The following is an 18,396-nucleotide window of genomic DNA, read 5'->3' as shown; positions in this document are numbered from 1 at the left end:
ATGCTATTCAAGTTGTGTCTATTTATGTTTTTTATAGCTTCTCATAATAGCAAAATCACATGTAAATATTGTATTTTGTCTATGAGGACTAAAAAATAACAAAAATGACGAGTACGTTTTACAGTTTTCTAATTATGAACACACACCGTCAACTAAATTTTTATTTCAATAAAAACATCACAGGATTCATAATCCATGAACCAGGCAATAAACTGCTTCCAAAAACTGTACAAAACACATGTTTTTGTAAGGATCACTACGTACTACTGTTACTTGTTGAAGATGCATGCAACACTGATAAAATATTCCCTAATCAAATGGAGTTTTGTTTTTTGTTTTTTTGTCAAAGTTACTTTGACATCCTGGTTTTTACAGTGTAGGTTAATAAGTTACACTTTAAGTCTTGGTTTTTTAATATGTTGGCATGTTTTTTTAAACCATTGGTTGTGTGATTTTCTGTTTTCAGAATATTGTCTGCAACACAGTCATGTTTTAACATTTAGAAAGTTCTGATCCTGCCCATGTGATCAGATTAGTTTTAGTTTTCAAAGAGCCATAAGAAACAAACTAGGTCACCTGCAGCGCTGCTGTCAACTTCAGCTGAAGGTGCAGACGTGAAAATTTCTCTTGGTTGTTTTACTTCAACAGACTTCAACCAAGCATAAAAGTCAGATGAGAAAGTTGCATTTTTTTCTCAATATTTTTGTCCTTTTATCATCATTTTGTCACAACAAAGTGATCTTATCAGCTGTTTTTACTCTATAATCTGTTTTCATTTCAGATTTGATTATTTTGGTTTGTTTAACTGAGCTCAGTATGTCTGTAAAGTACGCTAAAGGGGAGTAAATATTTATCAAATATTTATTTATGTGGAATGTAAAGGTATAAAAAGAAAAGTGTTTGAGAGCCAAAATAAGCTCACACCCCAATTTTTAAAAAGGAAATAATGTGAGAACTTTCTCAGCTTAATTAGGCAATTATTTGATATGTTTTGAATGAATTAAAGTCCTCATAAGGTAAAATTAATCAATCTGAACAAGATAAACTACAAATAATTTACTGTTCTTACTTTTCAACAAGTCAAAATGTTTTCAATAATAGACAAAGAAAATGATTTCCTGCCTTGGATCCTATTTGGATAAACCAGTTGTTATGATGTGGTGGTTGTGTTTTTTTTCCTTGGTTCAGGTTTCCTGTTTTATTTTGTAGTTTTTCCTGTTTAGTTCCCTTGGTTCTTGTTTAGCTTCTTAGATTTTCTATTGATTTAGTTCACCTGGGTTCATTTAGTTAATTTGTTTCACCTGTGTCTCATTTTGTTCTGTGTATTTATACCCTTCAGTTTCATTCCTTGGTTGCTGGATCATTTTGTTGCCTTACCTAGTTTAGTTAGTCCCTTGAGTGTTTTTTGGGAATAAACCTTCTGGAACCTACATCCCTGCTTCCATCATCTCTGCATTTGGGTCCACATCTCCTCTGCCACCATAACACCAGTTTTCAAAATCCTCTTAAACTCATCTCTGCCTGGTCTATGAAGGGTGATCATACAAAAAAGTCACTTCCTCCAGCAAAATAAACCACATTTACATGTTTTGCTTTTTCTTTTTCTATAAACTGACCCATCCCTCTTTATTGCAGCCCAACTCTATTTCTGCAGGCACATATCATTCCCAACAATAATTTCTCAATTCTAATCAACTTAGGACTTAAGCTGATCTGCTTACATATACACTGCTCAAAAAAATAAAAGGAACACGAAGGTAACACATTGTAGGTATGAATGAATTAAATATTTTTATTAAATACTTTGTTCTTTAAATACAAAGTCCCACAGCATGTTAGTGCTGTCATTCTCCACCCGCGTTTCAGATTAATGTTGTATAACTCTGGACACGACGCTGACAGACACAGCAAACCTTCTTGCCACAGCTGGCATCGATGTGCCATCCTGGATGAGCTGCACTACCTGAGCCCCTTGTGTGGGTTGTAGACTGCGTCTCATGCTACCACTAGAGTAAAAGCACCGCCAGCATTGAAAAGTGACCAAAACATCAGCCAGAAAGCATTGGAACTGAGAAGTGGTCTGTGGTCACCACCTGCAGAACCACTCCTTTATCGGGTGTGTCTTGCCAATTGCCTGTAATTTCCACCTGTTGTCTATTCCATTTACAACAGCATGTGGAACTGATTGTAAACAAGTGCTGCTTCCTAAGTGGACAGTTTGATTTCACAGAAGTGTGGTTGACTTGGAGTTACATTATGTTGTTTAGGTGTTCCTTTTCTTTTTTTGAGCAGTGTATAATCCTGTAGTCTCTCATATGCTAACATGTTATTTCATCTGCAGCCGTGAGCCAGGATGCAATGCTACTTCCACACCTTGCATTTTGCCAAGCCACACTGGGTAGAAGCCTGCAACCTCCAACAGACTCTTCGGCTCAGGAATGCACTCAGATCAAAAAAAATGACATGATAGGGTCACATCAGGGTTTTATGATCTGCTCCTGATACTCATTTTGCTTTCAGAAGCTTTGATCAATCAAGTTTCAAGCCTGTAACTTAAAAGTTTATCTTTATAAATAATATTACAAATAGGTAGGAATTTCAGTCATTGTCACCGAATATCGTTCACCATGGTATCAGGAAGGCAAAACCGCTGTCATGTTGCTGATCTACAGGTATACAAGTTGTACAGCATAAATCTGAAAAGGGGGTGGAGAATGACAGCGCTAACATGCAGTGGGACTTTCAGATGAAGACTGATGTATTGGTGAAGGCTTACAAACCTGTCATGGTAGTTGGCAAATTACAGAAGGCTCTCCAAAGGCATATCAAGTTGGGTATGTTTAATATGCGATACATAAAGTCATGCAGATTGCGTTGGAAGCATTCGAGTGGACTGCCTGAACTAGCCTTTATTGATCACTCGTTGGAAATGTGAGTTTTCCACCACAGAATAGAGTGTTTTAATAATACTGAATAGTTATATTAGGGCTGTGACGATATGCTTTTGTCCTGATTCAATTAGATTTATTTTTTAGATTTAAATTGTGATTCTCATAACTCTTTGATATTGCCTATTTTTGTAGATTAAAAACAAAAAAATGTACAAAACCTTGCTTTATTTTTCTTGATTTCAATGAGGAAAAAACACCACAGTAGCCAGCCCTCATTCTGCTGCTATAAAGCCCAAGAAGACAAATAAAAAGATCAATAAAAACAATAAAAATGACAAACATTTCATAATGGATCATTTTTTATTACTTATTAAACAAAAATGTTTTTTTAACAGAAAAATCGATTTTAAGGTTGTGAAGCAAAAAATCCTGATATTCAATTTTTCGATTTAATTTTCCCACCCCTATATTATATGCCTTTTTTGTCTAAAATAACCAGCGATACAGTCGTAAATGGTCAGTTTTTCTCATTTTTATGCTGAGGACTAAGCTCATTGTAGTAGCTGGCATATAGCCTGATCCTTGGTGGCTGGTTTGGAGAACTCAGTGTGGTTCTGTTATTTCATGGACTGGCATGTAGAGGTGTTGTGAATTGTACAAATGACTCTTTGGTTTAAATGGAGCCACATTTGTAAGTAAAATGCATTGTGGGATGAGCAGCAGAGTTGAGTATGTAGGTTGCAACATTATTCTACCCTGATTGGCCTTTTGTTTGTGCTGGAGTTGGCAGTATATGCATTTAAACTTGGACGTTTGTGCCCATGGAGGTTGGATCATAGGGTCCAAGTGTGGAGAAGACACACAGAACACTTTGCTGATTGAGTTACATCTTTACGTGGAAGTATTTTGATAGTGTTGGTTGCCATCTCCCTGACTAGAAAACAAAGACTTGCCATCTCAATGCAGATATATGAAGATGAGGCTCTGAAACCAGTGTTAACCTCATGCGTCCCTAGTCTGGGACAGAACGCCACCTTCCAAGCCAAGCTGTGGCTGTGTATGGTTCTTCCACATGCTGCTGAGGCTCCTGTTCGTCCAAAGAATAAATAGTTAAATAGCTTAAATGTCCTTTTTCTTCAGAATTCACCTCTCCAATCTGATAAACAAGCCCAATAAAGAGTCCATAGCAGAATAAGCTGCTTGGCATTGGCAGAAAGAATCTGGCAGGTTTTTCATGGGGGTAACCTCCACACAACTCTGCTCCTCAGCCCACAAATGCATATTTCCCTACAGATGGGACTCCATTTTACAGGGAAACAAACAGGCTTTCCAGTGGGATAAGACTGACCTCCAAGAATCATTGTTATGCCAAAGAAACAATCCGCAAAAGACAAATATCCTTCCTTTTTGTGATAAATAAATAATATTGTGTCTTGTCTTGGCTTTTCATTGTGATGACTGCTGTAACCACCTTAGGTCACTGTAATATTGCTGTCATGTGAACTGTAGCTGTGAGCAGAACCTATTTTTACATTGCCACTTAGTGCTGCTTTCAAGGACACTATAACTCCCAATAACCAATGGTAAGGCTGCGTAAAGCATTGCTTTGACTGTTTACAGAGTGGGTTCACCAAATCCTGAGATGAAGAGGAGAAAATATAACAGCTGGTGTTACACTGTTGGTTGTTTTGTCAGTTAATTGTCTTTGCTCAAAGGAAAATTGATCAAACTGTTTTACAGAACTGTTTGTAAAAGCTCTGCTGGCATTTTTTTTTTTACATTTATAAAGCAGTAAAAATTATATAATCTCAGTTTCACTGACAATTTGGGAAATAATAGTACACGTTTTGTTAAGCCTAACTTTACTACTACTTTCCTCTGATCCAAAGAAGTAATCCGGTCCTGTCATGCAAAGGTTGACTACATCTGTTGGTGACTCTTGGCTGTATCCTGTCATGCAAAAGCTGTAGGTAATGAGATGTGATTTATAAGGCCTCCATGTCTGTGTTTACAGCTCTGAGGTCAGTCGACTGCTGACCTGTTCTGAGCTGCAGCATAGTTCTGTGACAAGCAATAAAATGTAACTGCTAACTGTGCTGCTTTGCAGCCAGCAGCATGGAAGAAACATTTACAGTCTACTTGTAGCATTGATGCATAATGTAAAGGGTGCTAACACGATCACTTTGCAAGTGCAAGATGCTTATAAGAGATGAAGGGGAATAAGAGAGAGGGGTATAATAATGAGGAAGGTAGAGTAAGGGTGTGAAGTGGGGAAACGGGGCTGGTGTGCAGACTGCAGGCACTGCAGAGCTCTGCTGCAGAACACAGAAAGCAAGCACAAGGATATCCACATGCTATTTTTGGTGAGGCTAACCCCACGAGATATGAACCTTGATTCTTTGGCATCACCTCTTTCTGGATCGGGGTCTGTACTCTCAGACTGAGCAGCCTTCAGACGAAATTGATGTTCCATCAGGAAAAAAAGACGGGATTCTGGATCCCACATTGCATGATGTATGTGGTTTTCCATTTACTTACTGTTTATATGACTTATCAAGAAAATTTTTTTTGCATACATAACAGCAAAGAAAGACAAATTACATATCAAAACACTTTATTACGACAATTATCTGATCAGGAATTCATTTACACAGAACATTTTCCCAGCATTAGTCTTCTAAAACAATGCATCTCACTAACCCTCCTGTCAATCACTCTCCACACTGCAACACAAGGAAGAGGCAGATGTGTCAGTTTGTAGAAGAAAAGCATCAGCTCCAATCTATATTCATGCATCCAGAAATCTATATGCAGCACTTACTCTTCAACGGGAACAAGGCTGACAGATTAAGTGCTCAGCGTAATTACTGACAAACACTGATGTTTGACAGTGATCTGGAGAGGAAGATCGCAAACATCGAACTATAAATACAAGTGTAGCACAGCCACAAGCTTTAAATATGCTTTCAGTATAACTCCTGAAAGTTTTAACCACTTTAAAGTATGAATAACTGGTTATCTAAACTCAGAGTACTCGTTTCCTTCCCATTCAAACAGAGTTACCTCCGCAGCAATCTGGGTTGTATGGTACGAACTGGTTTACATTCAGCACGATAACGTATTCAGTGAGGACGGGCGTTGTGAGAGCTCATTCTGGCCTGGGCTGTAATTGTAACATCATCTTTATCTCACTATTAAAAATGTATTAAACTATTTTTTTTTTCAGGTATACAGACATTTCTCATATATACCAATTATCATACATACAAATATTTGTGTAGGAATGTAACGATGAGAACATCTTGACCGATATATGATATTAATATTCTTGTTATGGCTGATATAACTGATATTTACAGATGGTAATAATATTTTTCTGAAGGTTTACATGATCAAATCTGTACAAAAGGAAAGTTAACACTGGCTTCCTGCCATTGTTGGTGCACCTCTTGATGGTGGATTTTCAGAATTTATTTGCCACGGCGTTATTACTTCAAGTTTGCAAGTACTGCATACTGCTTTTTAAGTATCGTCTTTTGGTACCATGACGAATGCTCGTCAAAATGTCCTCAAAATACACTGTCCAAGCATGTACCCAGAGCGCACCCAACACGTTGTGAATGCAAGTCTGCACCCAAAAGGCACCCTACACATCTCACCAAAATGCCCCAAATCGCCTACAAAATGTGGCTCCATGTGATTGCTGGCAGTTAATAAGTTAGAATCAGTAAAAAATACCTTCATCATAGAAAAACAGATATTAACAAAAGCTTTCAGATTCGATGAGGTCTAAAAAATTAAGCTAAAATTAAAATACTAAAATGATTTCCAATTGCTGTTCGGCTCCAGCTTCCACACAACCCCTAGTTGGACTAACTGGTAGGGCTGTGACGATATGCTTTTGTCCCGGTTTGATTTTATTCTGATTTTTTTGGGTGCCGATTCAATTTAAATTGCGATTCTCACAATTCTTCGATATTGCTAATTTTTGTAGATTAATAAAAAATGTATTTGAAAAAATTTTTTTGCTCGTTATTTTTTTTTGTTTTCAAAGAGGAAAAAAACAACACAGTAGCCAGATCATCATTCTGCTGCTGTAATGCTCAAGAAGACAAGTAAAAAGATCAGTAAAAACAATAAAAAATAACAAAAATTTGACAAAGTATTACTTTTATTTATTTATTTGGAAAACAAAATCGTTTTTTTAACAAAAAAAATCCATTTTAAAATTGTGAAGCAAAAGATCCTGATATTCGATTTTTCGATTCGATTTTCCAACCCCTACTAAATGGTTAAGAAAATAATATGAATGAAATAATTGCTAACTGTTTGAAATAAAAGTCACATGTTGAATTAATCATAATATTTATTTTAAATCATATAATCCTAATAATATAAATAAACATATATGTAAGACAATTATATGTAGAGAAAAAATTAAATAACATTAAATTGAATAACTGAAAGTTTTGGTGACAATAACCATGCTGTGAATATCTGATATGTATATATCAGATATGTATCTGATATATGACTCCTCTAATTGACACCAACAACATATTTTTTTAATCCTTTTATTAAACAATTATTATTATATATTTTTAAATAGTTTATAAACTAAGCTGCATTTTAGTTTAGATGGTTTGTGTTTGTTTTCTTACTAATCTGCACACACAGATTAGTATAAATATAAATATTTGATTTAAAAACATCTTAATTTTGAAGCACAGTTCCTTATCAAGAAGATATAAAGGAAGACACATTGATGGGAAACTTATAAAGCTTGAAGTACAAGATGTTTCATATCTAGACTGCTGCTATAAATCAATATTTTTGTGATGTTCACCAATGTTAAAAAAAAAAAAAAAAAAAAAAGGCCTCTGTGGAGCAGCTTAGCAGACATGTCAGACTGATTATTTCACTTGATCAAAGCACTGAGGCTCCTGTCTGGTTGGGTGACAGGACACTAAAGGGCGATGAAGGAACGATGTAAAGAGAAAAGAGGCAGAGGAAGCCCGAGGCCTCAGCACACCTCTGGGAGAGACAGAAAGGAGCCGCAGCAAGTCGAAAAGTCGAGCTCAACAAGAGCAACACTGATGAAAGTGAGCTAATGTGCCGTGACCACAATGGGGGAATCGGCAGAGTGAGCGGGACCATAACTGGGGTGTCTGTTACCACAGCAACAAGCATCATCATACACTGTCTGATTAAGTGATGATAAATGCTTGAGCTACCAAGTGAAAAGACGGGAACTGTCCCTTTGTGAGAGTTTGCTGTGACACTAGCATGTGTTAGACGCCATGGTAACATGACATGTACATGCACAGAGCAGCAGGACCTGCAGGGGACAGCTCAATGACTTTAACAGTCCTAAAGATATGGCATTGCCAAAAATAAACACCAAAATGGGAATTTTTACTGGATGAAATCTAGAATAGTTAACTGATAGTAATTTACTAACCAATCTGAAAGATAAGAGTGCAGGCAGAACAGACAACTACCTGCACCCTCTTCTTCTTCAGCTTTGCATTTGTAATGTGTGCAGAAAGTAGTTTTACATTGTCGTCTTTTTGAAAAATGCAAGGGCATCCCTGTAGAAGATCTGATCTGCTGGACAGCGTATGTTGCTCTAATATTGCATTAAACTGATCTATATAAATGCTGCAATTTTTGAAGGTATAAGCTGCCAAGTTGTCAAGGGCACCGATTCAACCTCATACCATCACAGAGCCTCTCTATCAGACCTGACGTTAACTCTCTGGAGCGTCTTATAGTTGACAGCAGCAGCATGACTTTGCAAAGTTGGGATGGGTCATAAAAGGTTGTAAAGTCAGCTGAACTTGCGAGATAAATGGAGGAAGATAACTAGGTTCACTCGCAACAGGTTAGTGATATTGAGAATAAAGAGCACCTCAGAGAAGCAGGGACTCTGGAAGCCAAATATGGTCTTCAACAAACTATGTTTACAAATTCTGGAGCAGATTCAGGAGAATTTTCCTCAATTTAAACTGCAAATAGTTTTTAAATCCATATTTTGTTATTTAGGCTTGTTTGAACCCAATTAGAATAAAATCAAAGGATCATATTTTGATGTGATGTACTTTTAGTACATAACATATGTAGACTTCTTGACCTAAGAGCTAGAAAGTGCTGTCCATGTATGTGGCTGCTAAGCCCCAAGAGAGCAGCGCTGCAATAAAAACAGGGATGGAAGTCAGTAGCGAAATTCACATGATGATTTTTACTGCATTACGTTTGAAATCAGAGCAGCTGTTTCCATGGGAACTAATCTATTTGGATCTGGAATGCGTAAACATTTAGGCAGAATGTGTCCTGTCTATCATGCGCTGAAAGATGTTTAGATCAGGTCTGCAAACTGATTGTCACAGTTGCTGAAATTTTTGTAGTGCTTAAAAGCAGCAGACTGATAATCATGCATTCCTGCTGCAAACAATGAAGAGGAAAAGGTGTAGAGACAGTTTGAATTAGAAACAAACTTTCTCTCACTGTCTGATTACTTTGTTTGGTTGCTGCCATCTCCCCGAGTGAGGAAACGTGACTCGTTGCACGTTTATGTCAAGTCAGAACATCAATGTAAGAACGCAACCTGACAACTTTCTAATTGTTTACAAGATACCACAACTGGTTTGGGAAAAGAAATATTCTACTGGTGTAAAACCAAATAAAATTTCTTTCAGTCTGACATTTTTCATTCAGAGTGAGGTGTATACATCCAACATTTTCATTCCAACAGATCCTTCGATCACAATCTGTATATTTGGCTCCATTTAAATGTGGCTAGTGAATGGGTTCAGGAACATTTCCCAGCTTATTGTTTGTGGACGTGATTCATTTTGTCATCTAAGCGTGCAGGTTGAAGCTCAACCATGCAAACAAGTCATATGGAAACACAATCCAGAAACACTCATCTTCTCAGGACCAAAGCTCATTTAAAATGGTCTGAAGTGAAGTTGGAAACTGTTCTGTGGTCAGATGATTCAAAATGGGAAAAAAATGCTTGTCCTCTAAAGAAGAGTGGATGCATCCAGCTGGTTTTCAACACCCAGTTCAAAATCCTTCATCTCTGGTGGTATGGGGGTGCATTCGTGCCAATGCAACTGGCTCCATCTATCCTGAAAAGTATATAAACGTTTTAACATCTGTTCCAAACCAGATGATTTTAAATGGCGGCTTTGCTTATATCAGCAAGACAATACTAAACCACATCAATTACAACAGCATGGCTTCATAGTGGAGTCCGCCTGCAGTCCCGGACATTTAGCACATCATGAAATGCAAAAGAAAACTAAGATGATTCAGAAGTGTTGGGACAGTTTTATCTCCTAAAAGTCCAGCAGTTTGTCTCCACAGCTGCCAGAGGTTTACAGACTGTTACTGAATGGTAAATACGGCCACTTTCCCGCAGTTTTTTAGATGTTTTACTGACATTTATTTCAATATATATATATATATATATATATATATATATATATATATATATATATATATATATATATATATATATATATATATACATATATATATATATATATATATATATATATATATATATATATTTGATAAACACTTAATCATCTCATTTTCGGTTTTTAATGTTTTCCATGTTCTATTGATAATAAAATGTTGGTCTGTGAAGTCCCCAAAGAAGTACCTTCTGTCCTTTTGGTCAACTTTTTTTTTTGCTGTATTGAATTTCTCTTCAAATCTTTAACTACAAATCCCAGTCACTATAATCAGCCTGACATCTGATTCAGATACAACATAGCAGGAGGTCCAAAGACAAGTGTTTATGTCCACTAAGTCACATCTTTTCAGATCTTTCTACTGAACAGCTTTAATAATAGACGTTTCCTGATGGTCCTTACCATTGACGGTGAGATGCACCCAGCTGCCGTTGTGGAAGGTGTCATACTGCTGCTCCAGCATCAGCACTTTGCACTCATACCAGCCTTGGTCGTCTGAACGTACATTCTCTATCCGAAGGGAGGACTTGCCGTGCAGACTGGCCCGGCCTGGCCAAGAGAAAAGGAGATCAGGCGTCAGCAGGAAGGCGCATGGGGAGATGAGAAGGATGGGTGGATTTAATTTAATGAGGGCAATCAAGGAAGTGAAGGGAAGGAAGGAACAGATGAGAGGGGAATGAGTAAAGACGTGAAAGATGAGCAACGCCAGATGAATGTTAAGGAGAAAATCAACCTTTGAAGAGTTCAGATATAAATATGCAGGGTTCACAGAGTACATTGCGGTGTGTTTGCGTGGGTGTCCCAGGGAAACATCACAGTGCATAAGACCTGCGTCTAAACAAAGATGCTGTTAATCTGCACCGAAACATCAAAGCTGGAAAGCAACTGCAGTCGGAGTGAAATCTACAAATTAGACCTCACTGCAGCAGAGATCCTCATCTCCATGTGTTTGACAGGTCTATTTTGAAGATGCGCTGAGGCAAGGACAGGTCATTACTTCCTTTGAGTGGTGGGAAGTAGCCAGCATGACAACCTGAGAGTCCTCGGGGCTACACTGAAATCACAGACCATCAGAGGCGATTTCGGCGTCTGACTCGGTGAGCAGAGTCACGAATAGCTGGATTTTACTAACACTGATCAAAAGCTGAAAGGAGGGTTATGATGTTGCTCCAGGCAATCTGGCAACTGGATCGCAACAGATGGCGACTGGCAATGACAGCTAAACAAAGGGGCTTTCAGGGAGCACACGCCAGCTCAAAATATCAACATCATCAAAGCCTGGCTCCTCCTCCCTAATCCCCTAACTCTCCCCTTTCTTCCTCACTCTGTGGGTATTCCTTACTCATTTTGTTGTTTGCTTTCCAAATTCCCTTCTACACAATGATGCAAGACTGCTATTTCATAAATGATGGATATCAATTAGTGGAGATTTTCTACATTATACACCAGGGTTCTTGGCTGGTGCGCTCACCATTACCTCTTCAGAATAATGAAAAACAGCACAGCTGACTATCACGGTAAATGAGGGGGTTTATTTGCAACATGAATGAGGATGCAACTAAAGACGCAGCTGGATCAGCATAAGAATCAACAGATGAATATGCCTGACCAAAAACTGGATTCAATTAAACCAGAGATGCACAGGCCCGGTTCTCCAGATCTCCAGTACTGCAACTTCTAGATGCATCCCTTCTCCAACACAGGCAAGTGGAATCAAATGGTGAAATTCCTTCATCAGCATGAGGGTAACGAGCCCAGTAACAAGCCATTCATACACATACACCTACATATTTATACATATATGTGTTTGTAAGTCTACTTTATATACATATATACACATACATGTGTACACATATCTATGGTCAGTCAGTCCTAATTTGTCCTGACTGGGTGGTGGTGGAAGTGTTGCTGAGCCCAACACCACCAGGCAGGAACGACCTCTTGTATCATTTCTCCAGACAGAGAGGTGAAGAAGTCTGTCTCGTGTGTTATGGAGGGGTGGGAACGATTGTCAACGACTGTCAGCAGGTTTTCCAACATTCCAACCCGAACCACTTTCATCCTGATGATGAACTCTGCCTTTCTGATGACCAATGCATTCATGAAGACATGGCCAAGCTGGCTTGTTGAACTTTAAACTGAGGAAGAAAGGGGATTTCAGAGACTCAACATAGAAATGGTTGCTGGTCAGAGTCTTTCAGAAACTGACAAAGAACGGTCTGAAGAAGAGGAAATATCCAGTGAGCAGCAGCTGTCTGGACCAATACGTCTTGTTAATGTTAGAGGAGAATGGACAGACTGGTTGGAGATGATAGAAAGACAACAAAAAGTCAGATAACTACTTGTTCCAACCAAGGTGTGCAGAATAGCATCTCTGAACACATAACATCTCCAGTCTTGAAGCAAATGGTCTCCAGCAGCAGAAGACCACAATGGGTGCCACTCCTGTCAGCTAAAAACAGGAAACTAAGGCTACAATTCAAACAGACTCACCAGAACTGGACAATAGAAGATGTAAAAACATTACTGGTCTGACGAGTCTCCATTTCAGATGGTTGGGTCAGAGTTTGGTGGAAACAGCATTTAAGCAATGATCCATTCAGCCTCGTATTAACAGTTTGGGCCGCTATCTGTTTAATGGTGATGTGGAAATTTTCTTGTGCCTCTCTGGACTGTTTAGCACCAACTTGGCATAATTTAACCACCGCAGCCTATCATAGTATTGTTGCTGACCATTTCCATCCCCTTATGATCACAAAATAATGCACCATGTCTCACAATTCAAATCATCTCTGACTGCTTTTTTCAACGTAACACCGAGATCCTCCCCAGTCACCACATCTCAGCCCAATAGAGCAGCTCGGATGTGACAGAACAAGAGATTCTCATCATGGACCTGCAACAACTGTGTGACGCTTCATGCCAATATGGTGCAAAATCTCTGAGGAACATTTTCAACACTGTGTGGAATTCAGATAAAAGAGGTCCAAACCAGTACCAGCAAGGTGGGCTTAAAAGTGGCCGTTGAGTGTACTTAAACTGAGTTGAGAAGTGTCTTTATTATAACATGGAAGGAAAGTGGTGAAGCGACATCTTTAAAGAACACATGTCATCAAATCATCATGATAGACCACCAACTCCAGTCCCCAAGGGCTACCATCCTGCAGGTCTTAGTGTTTCCCTGGTACAACACACCTGACCCAAGCAATGGCTCATGAACAGGCAGGTGCAGAAGATGATGACAAGTTGTTGGAGAAGCTTTTCATTTGAATCAAGTGTAGTAGGGAAACACTAAAACCTTTAGGATGGTAGCACATGAGGACTGAAGTTGGTGACCACTGTCACCACTCTAGATCCTTTCAGTCATATTAAACACAACAGGAGAACTCAAAACAATGTTAAACAGTGAAAGTTAAGGCATTTCCACACAATGTGATGGGATCTTGAGGTTTTAGAACTAAACAACTGTGTTGTGTCAGAAACACCTCAGCTAAAATAGAAAAGCCTGTTTGCTAAAGAGGATTAGGACTAAACTCTGGAGCGATGGTAAAAGATCATGTGGTTAGAGTCCAGTCCAGTGAATAATGTGCTGGGTTTTTGTAAGTCATGTGTTGTAGGTTGGAAATTGTTGTAATAATTTAGGTTGGTGGGTTTTTGGTTTTTTTTTTTTTGCTTTAATCCACAGTAAATTGTTGTCTTGGAGCCCAGATAATAATCCTATGTGATCCAAGGCTGCTTTGCTTGGACAAGTTAAGTTCTCAGCAACATAACGAACCAAAAGAATGAGTTAAGCCAACTTCCCAAATAGACTGAAAGTTTCTCTGTCAACTTTTTCTTCCCTAAAGGCACAGGTATAGTCCGAGATGTCAATGGCAGGATTCATCAGGCTCAAATGTGAAAGAGTGGTTCAGGGAGCAAGAGATTAGCCTCCATGGAGTCCACATATTAAACCCCATCGAGGATCTTTACAAAGTGGGCCAAGTCGTTGACCAAACTTGGTGAAAAATGTGTGGAATTTTGGATGGAAATGAATCGTGTGAGATGATATAAGCTTATCAAATAGATCCCAAAGCCAAAACCAAGGCTGAAGGTGGACCTGCTAAATCTTTTCTTTTTGGCTAAGCTGCTTTGGGGGCTGTCTCGGCCAGATAAGGCAATCAGTCAAACAGATGTTTGTTATCTGACCTGACATGTGGATCATTTTGTGAAATGAAAAATGAAAAACACTTTATCTCAGAGAAAATTTTAAATTGCAAAGACTGAAGGTGAAAAATGAGCACAGAAAAACAAATTTCAAGCTTTACTGAAGACAGTAACATCATGTTGTCCACACGATAGTTTGATGTAGGGTTGCTTTTTAAAGTCACTCCCCATACCAGTCTGAGAGTCTGACTCTTCAAACCGGAGCTAAATGCAAGGACTGACCCCTTTAAGCTCAGAACATATAATGCTCTTTTTATTTTCAATGTGTCATTCAGACAAACAAATCTAAAATTCTTCTCTAACAGAACGTGTCAGATTATTAGCAGAAGCCATGATAACACATATAGAAATGTGGACGTTAATTTAGACCAGAAGACAACAGAACTGTTGCACAATGTCCCTCACCTACTTCAAACCAGTTTTATACACATCAGAAACCGATGCGTTGGGTTGTGATTGTTGTGTTTGACCATTTCTATTTCTTTTTAGCCTTTTTAAGACTCCATCCATCCATTTTCTTAACCGCTTAGTCCAAGTCAGGTTTGTGGAAATCCCAGCAATCATTGGGGAGAGGCAAGCTACACCCTGGACAGGTCGCCAGTCCATCACAGGACCAACACACCAGACAAACAACTGTTCACGTTCACACCGACTCCTAGGGACAACTTACCAGGTAAGCAACTAACAATCATGTCTTTGGACAGTGGGAGGAAGCCAGAGTACCCAGAGAGAACACACACATACATGGGGAGAACATGCAAACTCCACCCAGAGAGGCCACTGTTTAAACCCTCTACCATTTCCACCACCAGGCGAGGCTCAAACCAGCAGCCCTATTGGTTCTTGCTAACCACTACACCACCATGCAGCCCCTTTTTAATACTATGGTGTTAAACTTTATGAAGTCTTGATCCTTTCAACTTATTTTAACTTATGTTGTTAATAGTTCCCTTTGACATCCATATTTATTAGGAGTGGGAAAATCGAATCAAAATATCGGAAATCTGGATTTTTTTGCTTCACAATTTTAAAATTGATTATTTTGTTGAAAAAAAAAAAAGTTTTGTTCTTTCAAATAAACAAAAGTAATCCACTATGAAATTTCTGTCATTTTATTGTTTTTATTGATCTTTTTCCTTGTCTTCTTTGGCATTATAGCAGTAGAATGATGGTCTGGTTACTGTGTTGTTTTTTCTTCATTTAAATGAAGAAAAATGATGAGCAAAAAGAAAAGTTTTATGTATTTGTTTTTGTTTTTAATCTACAAAAATCAGCAATATCGGAGGATTGTGAGAACGCAATTTAAATCAAATTGTTACTCAAAACATTGGAATCGAATCGGGACAAAAGCATATTGTCACAGCTCTAATATCTTGTAATATACTGTAATTTGTTGAAGCAACGCACTTCTCACTGGGATGTCCATATCTCCCACCGCTTGAAATCCCAGTTAACTGCTCAGTCATTTAATTGGTTTTCTGAGTTAATTGACACTAACAGTTTATCTCAAAATACAGTGGTGCTGGATAAATGTTCAAAGAAGGAAGCTCTTCTAGGAGTATTTAGCGCATCTAGGAACCCACTTAAATGGCATATTTGCAGCATGCTATCTTGGGTGGCATAAAGCAGATAATGGCACAGCTTCAGATGTATTCTAATGTACTATGTAGCATGAGACTTAAGAGAACGACAGCCTGGGGACTCTGCATCACCCTGAACAAGAATCTTTGATCCCAGAAAGCTCCGAGGTGCTGCTAACGAGATCTTGGGAGACGCCACAGTCCGATAAAAATGGCTGGCCCGCCTGAATTACTGCAGAAGCAAAAAGAACGAACAATCAGATGTGTTAATAGCCATGGCTCAGTCTCCCAAGAGGCCAACATGAACCACTGTAAAGAAGAGCTCAGATGTTTTAACCAAGCTGTGAACCACTCTGGAAGCAGGTTATGTGATCCACTGAGTGCTCAGAGTGTTAACGATGAAGATGCTTGCTTTACTGCTCCTCCTCATCATCACAAAGAGGCTGCAAGTGGAACATGCAGAACAGAATAAGGGACATAAATACCGTATAACCAAGTATTTCTTAACCACATTTGACTGTTTTGTTGATTATCACAGCTGGTTTCTGTAAATGTAATAATAATTATCTACATTTAAAGTAGAATGTTTGTGGATTTTATGTCTCGACAAAGGAAAACTTTCATTTAACTTATAAATCCTCCATATGTCTTTGCCATAAATCCTGACAAAACACTCATAGGACATCAAACTGACTACAAATCAGGTCTGTTGAATGTACTGAATTTAGATTTTGGCTCCAATTAATCCCACGTCCGCTGCTTCTGAAGGCATACCCTGCACCACTGCTGCGTACACTGTTGCCACCTAGACGCCCCTCTAACAAGCCTTCGTCAAAACAAGCGACTACAATGTTCCCGGTGTTACTGGAGGCTTTATGAAACTAACAGGAAACCATCTGCAATTTCTTTACAAATGTGTGAGAAGATAATCAAGAACAAAATAATTGTCAAGGAAAGATGAGATGGGATTTGCTCATCCCTTCTTCAACAGCGAGGAACATAAATATACTATATATGTTTGTAAAATTTGTGTTACAATTGGTAACACAAATTTTGGTGCAACTTTTAAGAAAACAAATCCAACTGCTCAGCTCTGCTCGACGGTTTGTCAGCGTCCATCTTTCTTCTGATTTTGTTTGCGTGGTTTTCAGCAGGGTTTAGATCTGGAGACTGATGTGGCCATCATGTTCCTGATGTGGTGATGATCCATCCAGAACTTGAATCCCGTGGCGGTGTGGTGTGAAGGATTGTCATCCTCTGAGTTATGATTCATTTGGGATCTCAGCATAAGGAAGTTAATGTTTCTAGGATAATCTTTAATGTGGCTTTGTTAAAGCATCCTTCGTAAAGACACATCTGCCTGATTCCAGCCTTGTTGAAGCACCTCCTGATGATCCTCTATACTTAACAGTGTGAGCCAATGGGGTTTCTCCAGGTCTCCATCTAGCTATAAAACAAATAGATGACTCAGTTCATTCATCATCTGTTCAGATCCTGCTGTCTTTTTCAAACCTGAACCTGAGGTCTTTGCTTCAGAGTAATTAAGGTCAGTTTTGCGTGGCACCAGTCCTGCCTGTAGGAGCCTCTTTCCAACTGCCCTTGCCATGAACTTCACCCCAGTCTCGGTTTGCTACTGTGATGGTCACATGATGTCAGCTTATGGTGCTCGAGTTTGCGGTCATTTCTTTCGGTGCAAAATTGTTTGCACCTTTTTCTGAAGTGTAACGTCGCTGCCCTCTGAACGAGCAGGATGATGTAGTTGTGGAGGAATTAGATCTTTGGTTTAAAAAAAAAAAATAGTCAGAGATGCATTGCTAGCTATTCTATACTGTATTAACTTTCTCTCTATTATTCTATTCATTCTACAATCATTTAGCTTTTATCCAAAGCGACTTACACACACACGACTTATTCATATGCCAATAGGCACATCAGGGGGCAATGTGTGGTTTTTAGTGTCTTGCTCAGCACATAAGTCAGGGGAAGCCTCGAATCAATCTCTCAACTTTCCAATTGGAAGACGACTGCTCTTCCTGCTGAGCTACAGCCACCTCAACTGCTATTATACACAAATATATACATATGTATGTATATATATATACATATGTATGTATATATATATATATATATATATATATATATATATATATATATATATATATATATATATATATATATATATGTGTATATATATATATGTATATATATATGTGTATATATATATGTATATATATATGT

The 18,396-nt window shown here is 38.5% G+C and overlaps 1 protein-coding gene across 1 annotated transcript in view; it reads right to left on the bottom strand.

Moving 5' to 3' along the window:
- Positions 1 to 18,396, bottom strand: part of LOC306761729 (protein turtle homolog B-like) — a 146,361-nt gene that overhangs the window by 73,998 nt on the left and 53,967 nt on the right. The window contains 1 exon segment of the mRNA XM_079248000.1: positions 10,778 to 10,924. Coding sequence (XP_079104126.1) covers positions 10,778 to 10,924 — 147 coding nt within the window.

This window comes from Telmatherina bonti, assembly GCF_933228915.1.
Source record: "Telmatherina bonti genome assembly, chromosome: 10".
Classification (NCBI taxonomy): Eukaryota; Metazoa; Chordata; class Actinopteri; order Atheriniformes; family Telmatherinidae; genus Telmatherina; species Telmatherina bonti.
The sequence above is the reverse complement of the archived record's forward strand: the minus strand, read 5'-3'. Positions and strand labels throughout refer to the sequence as shown.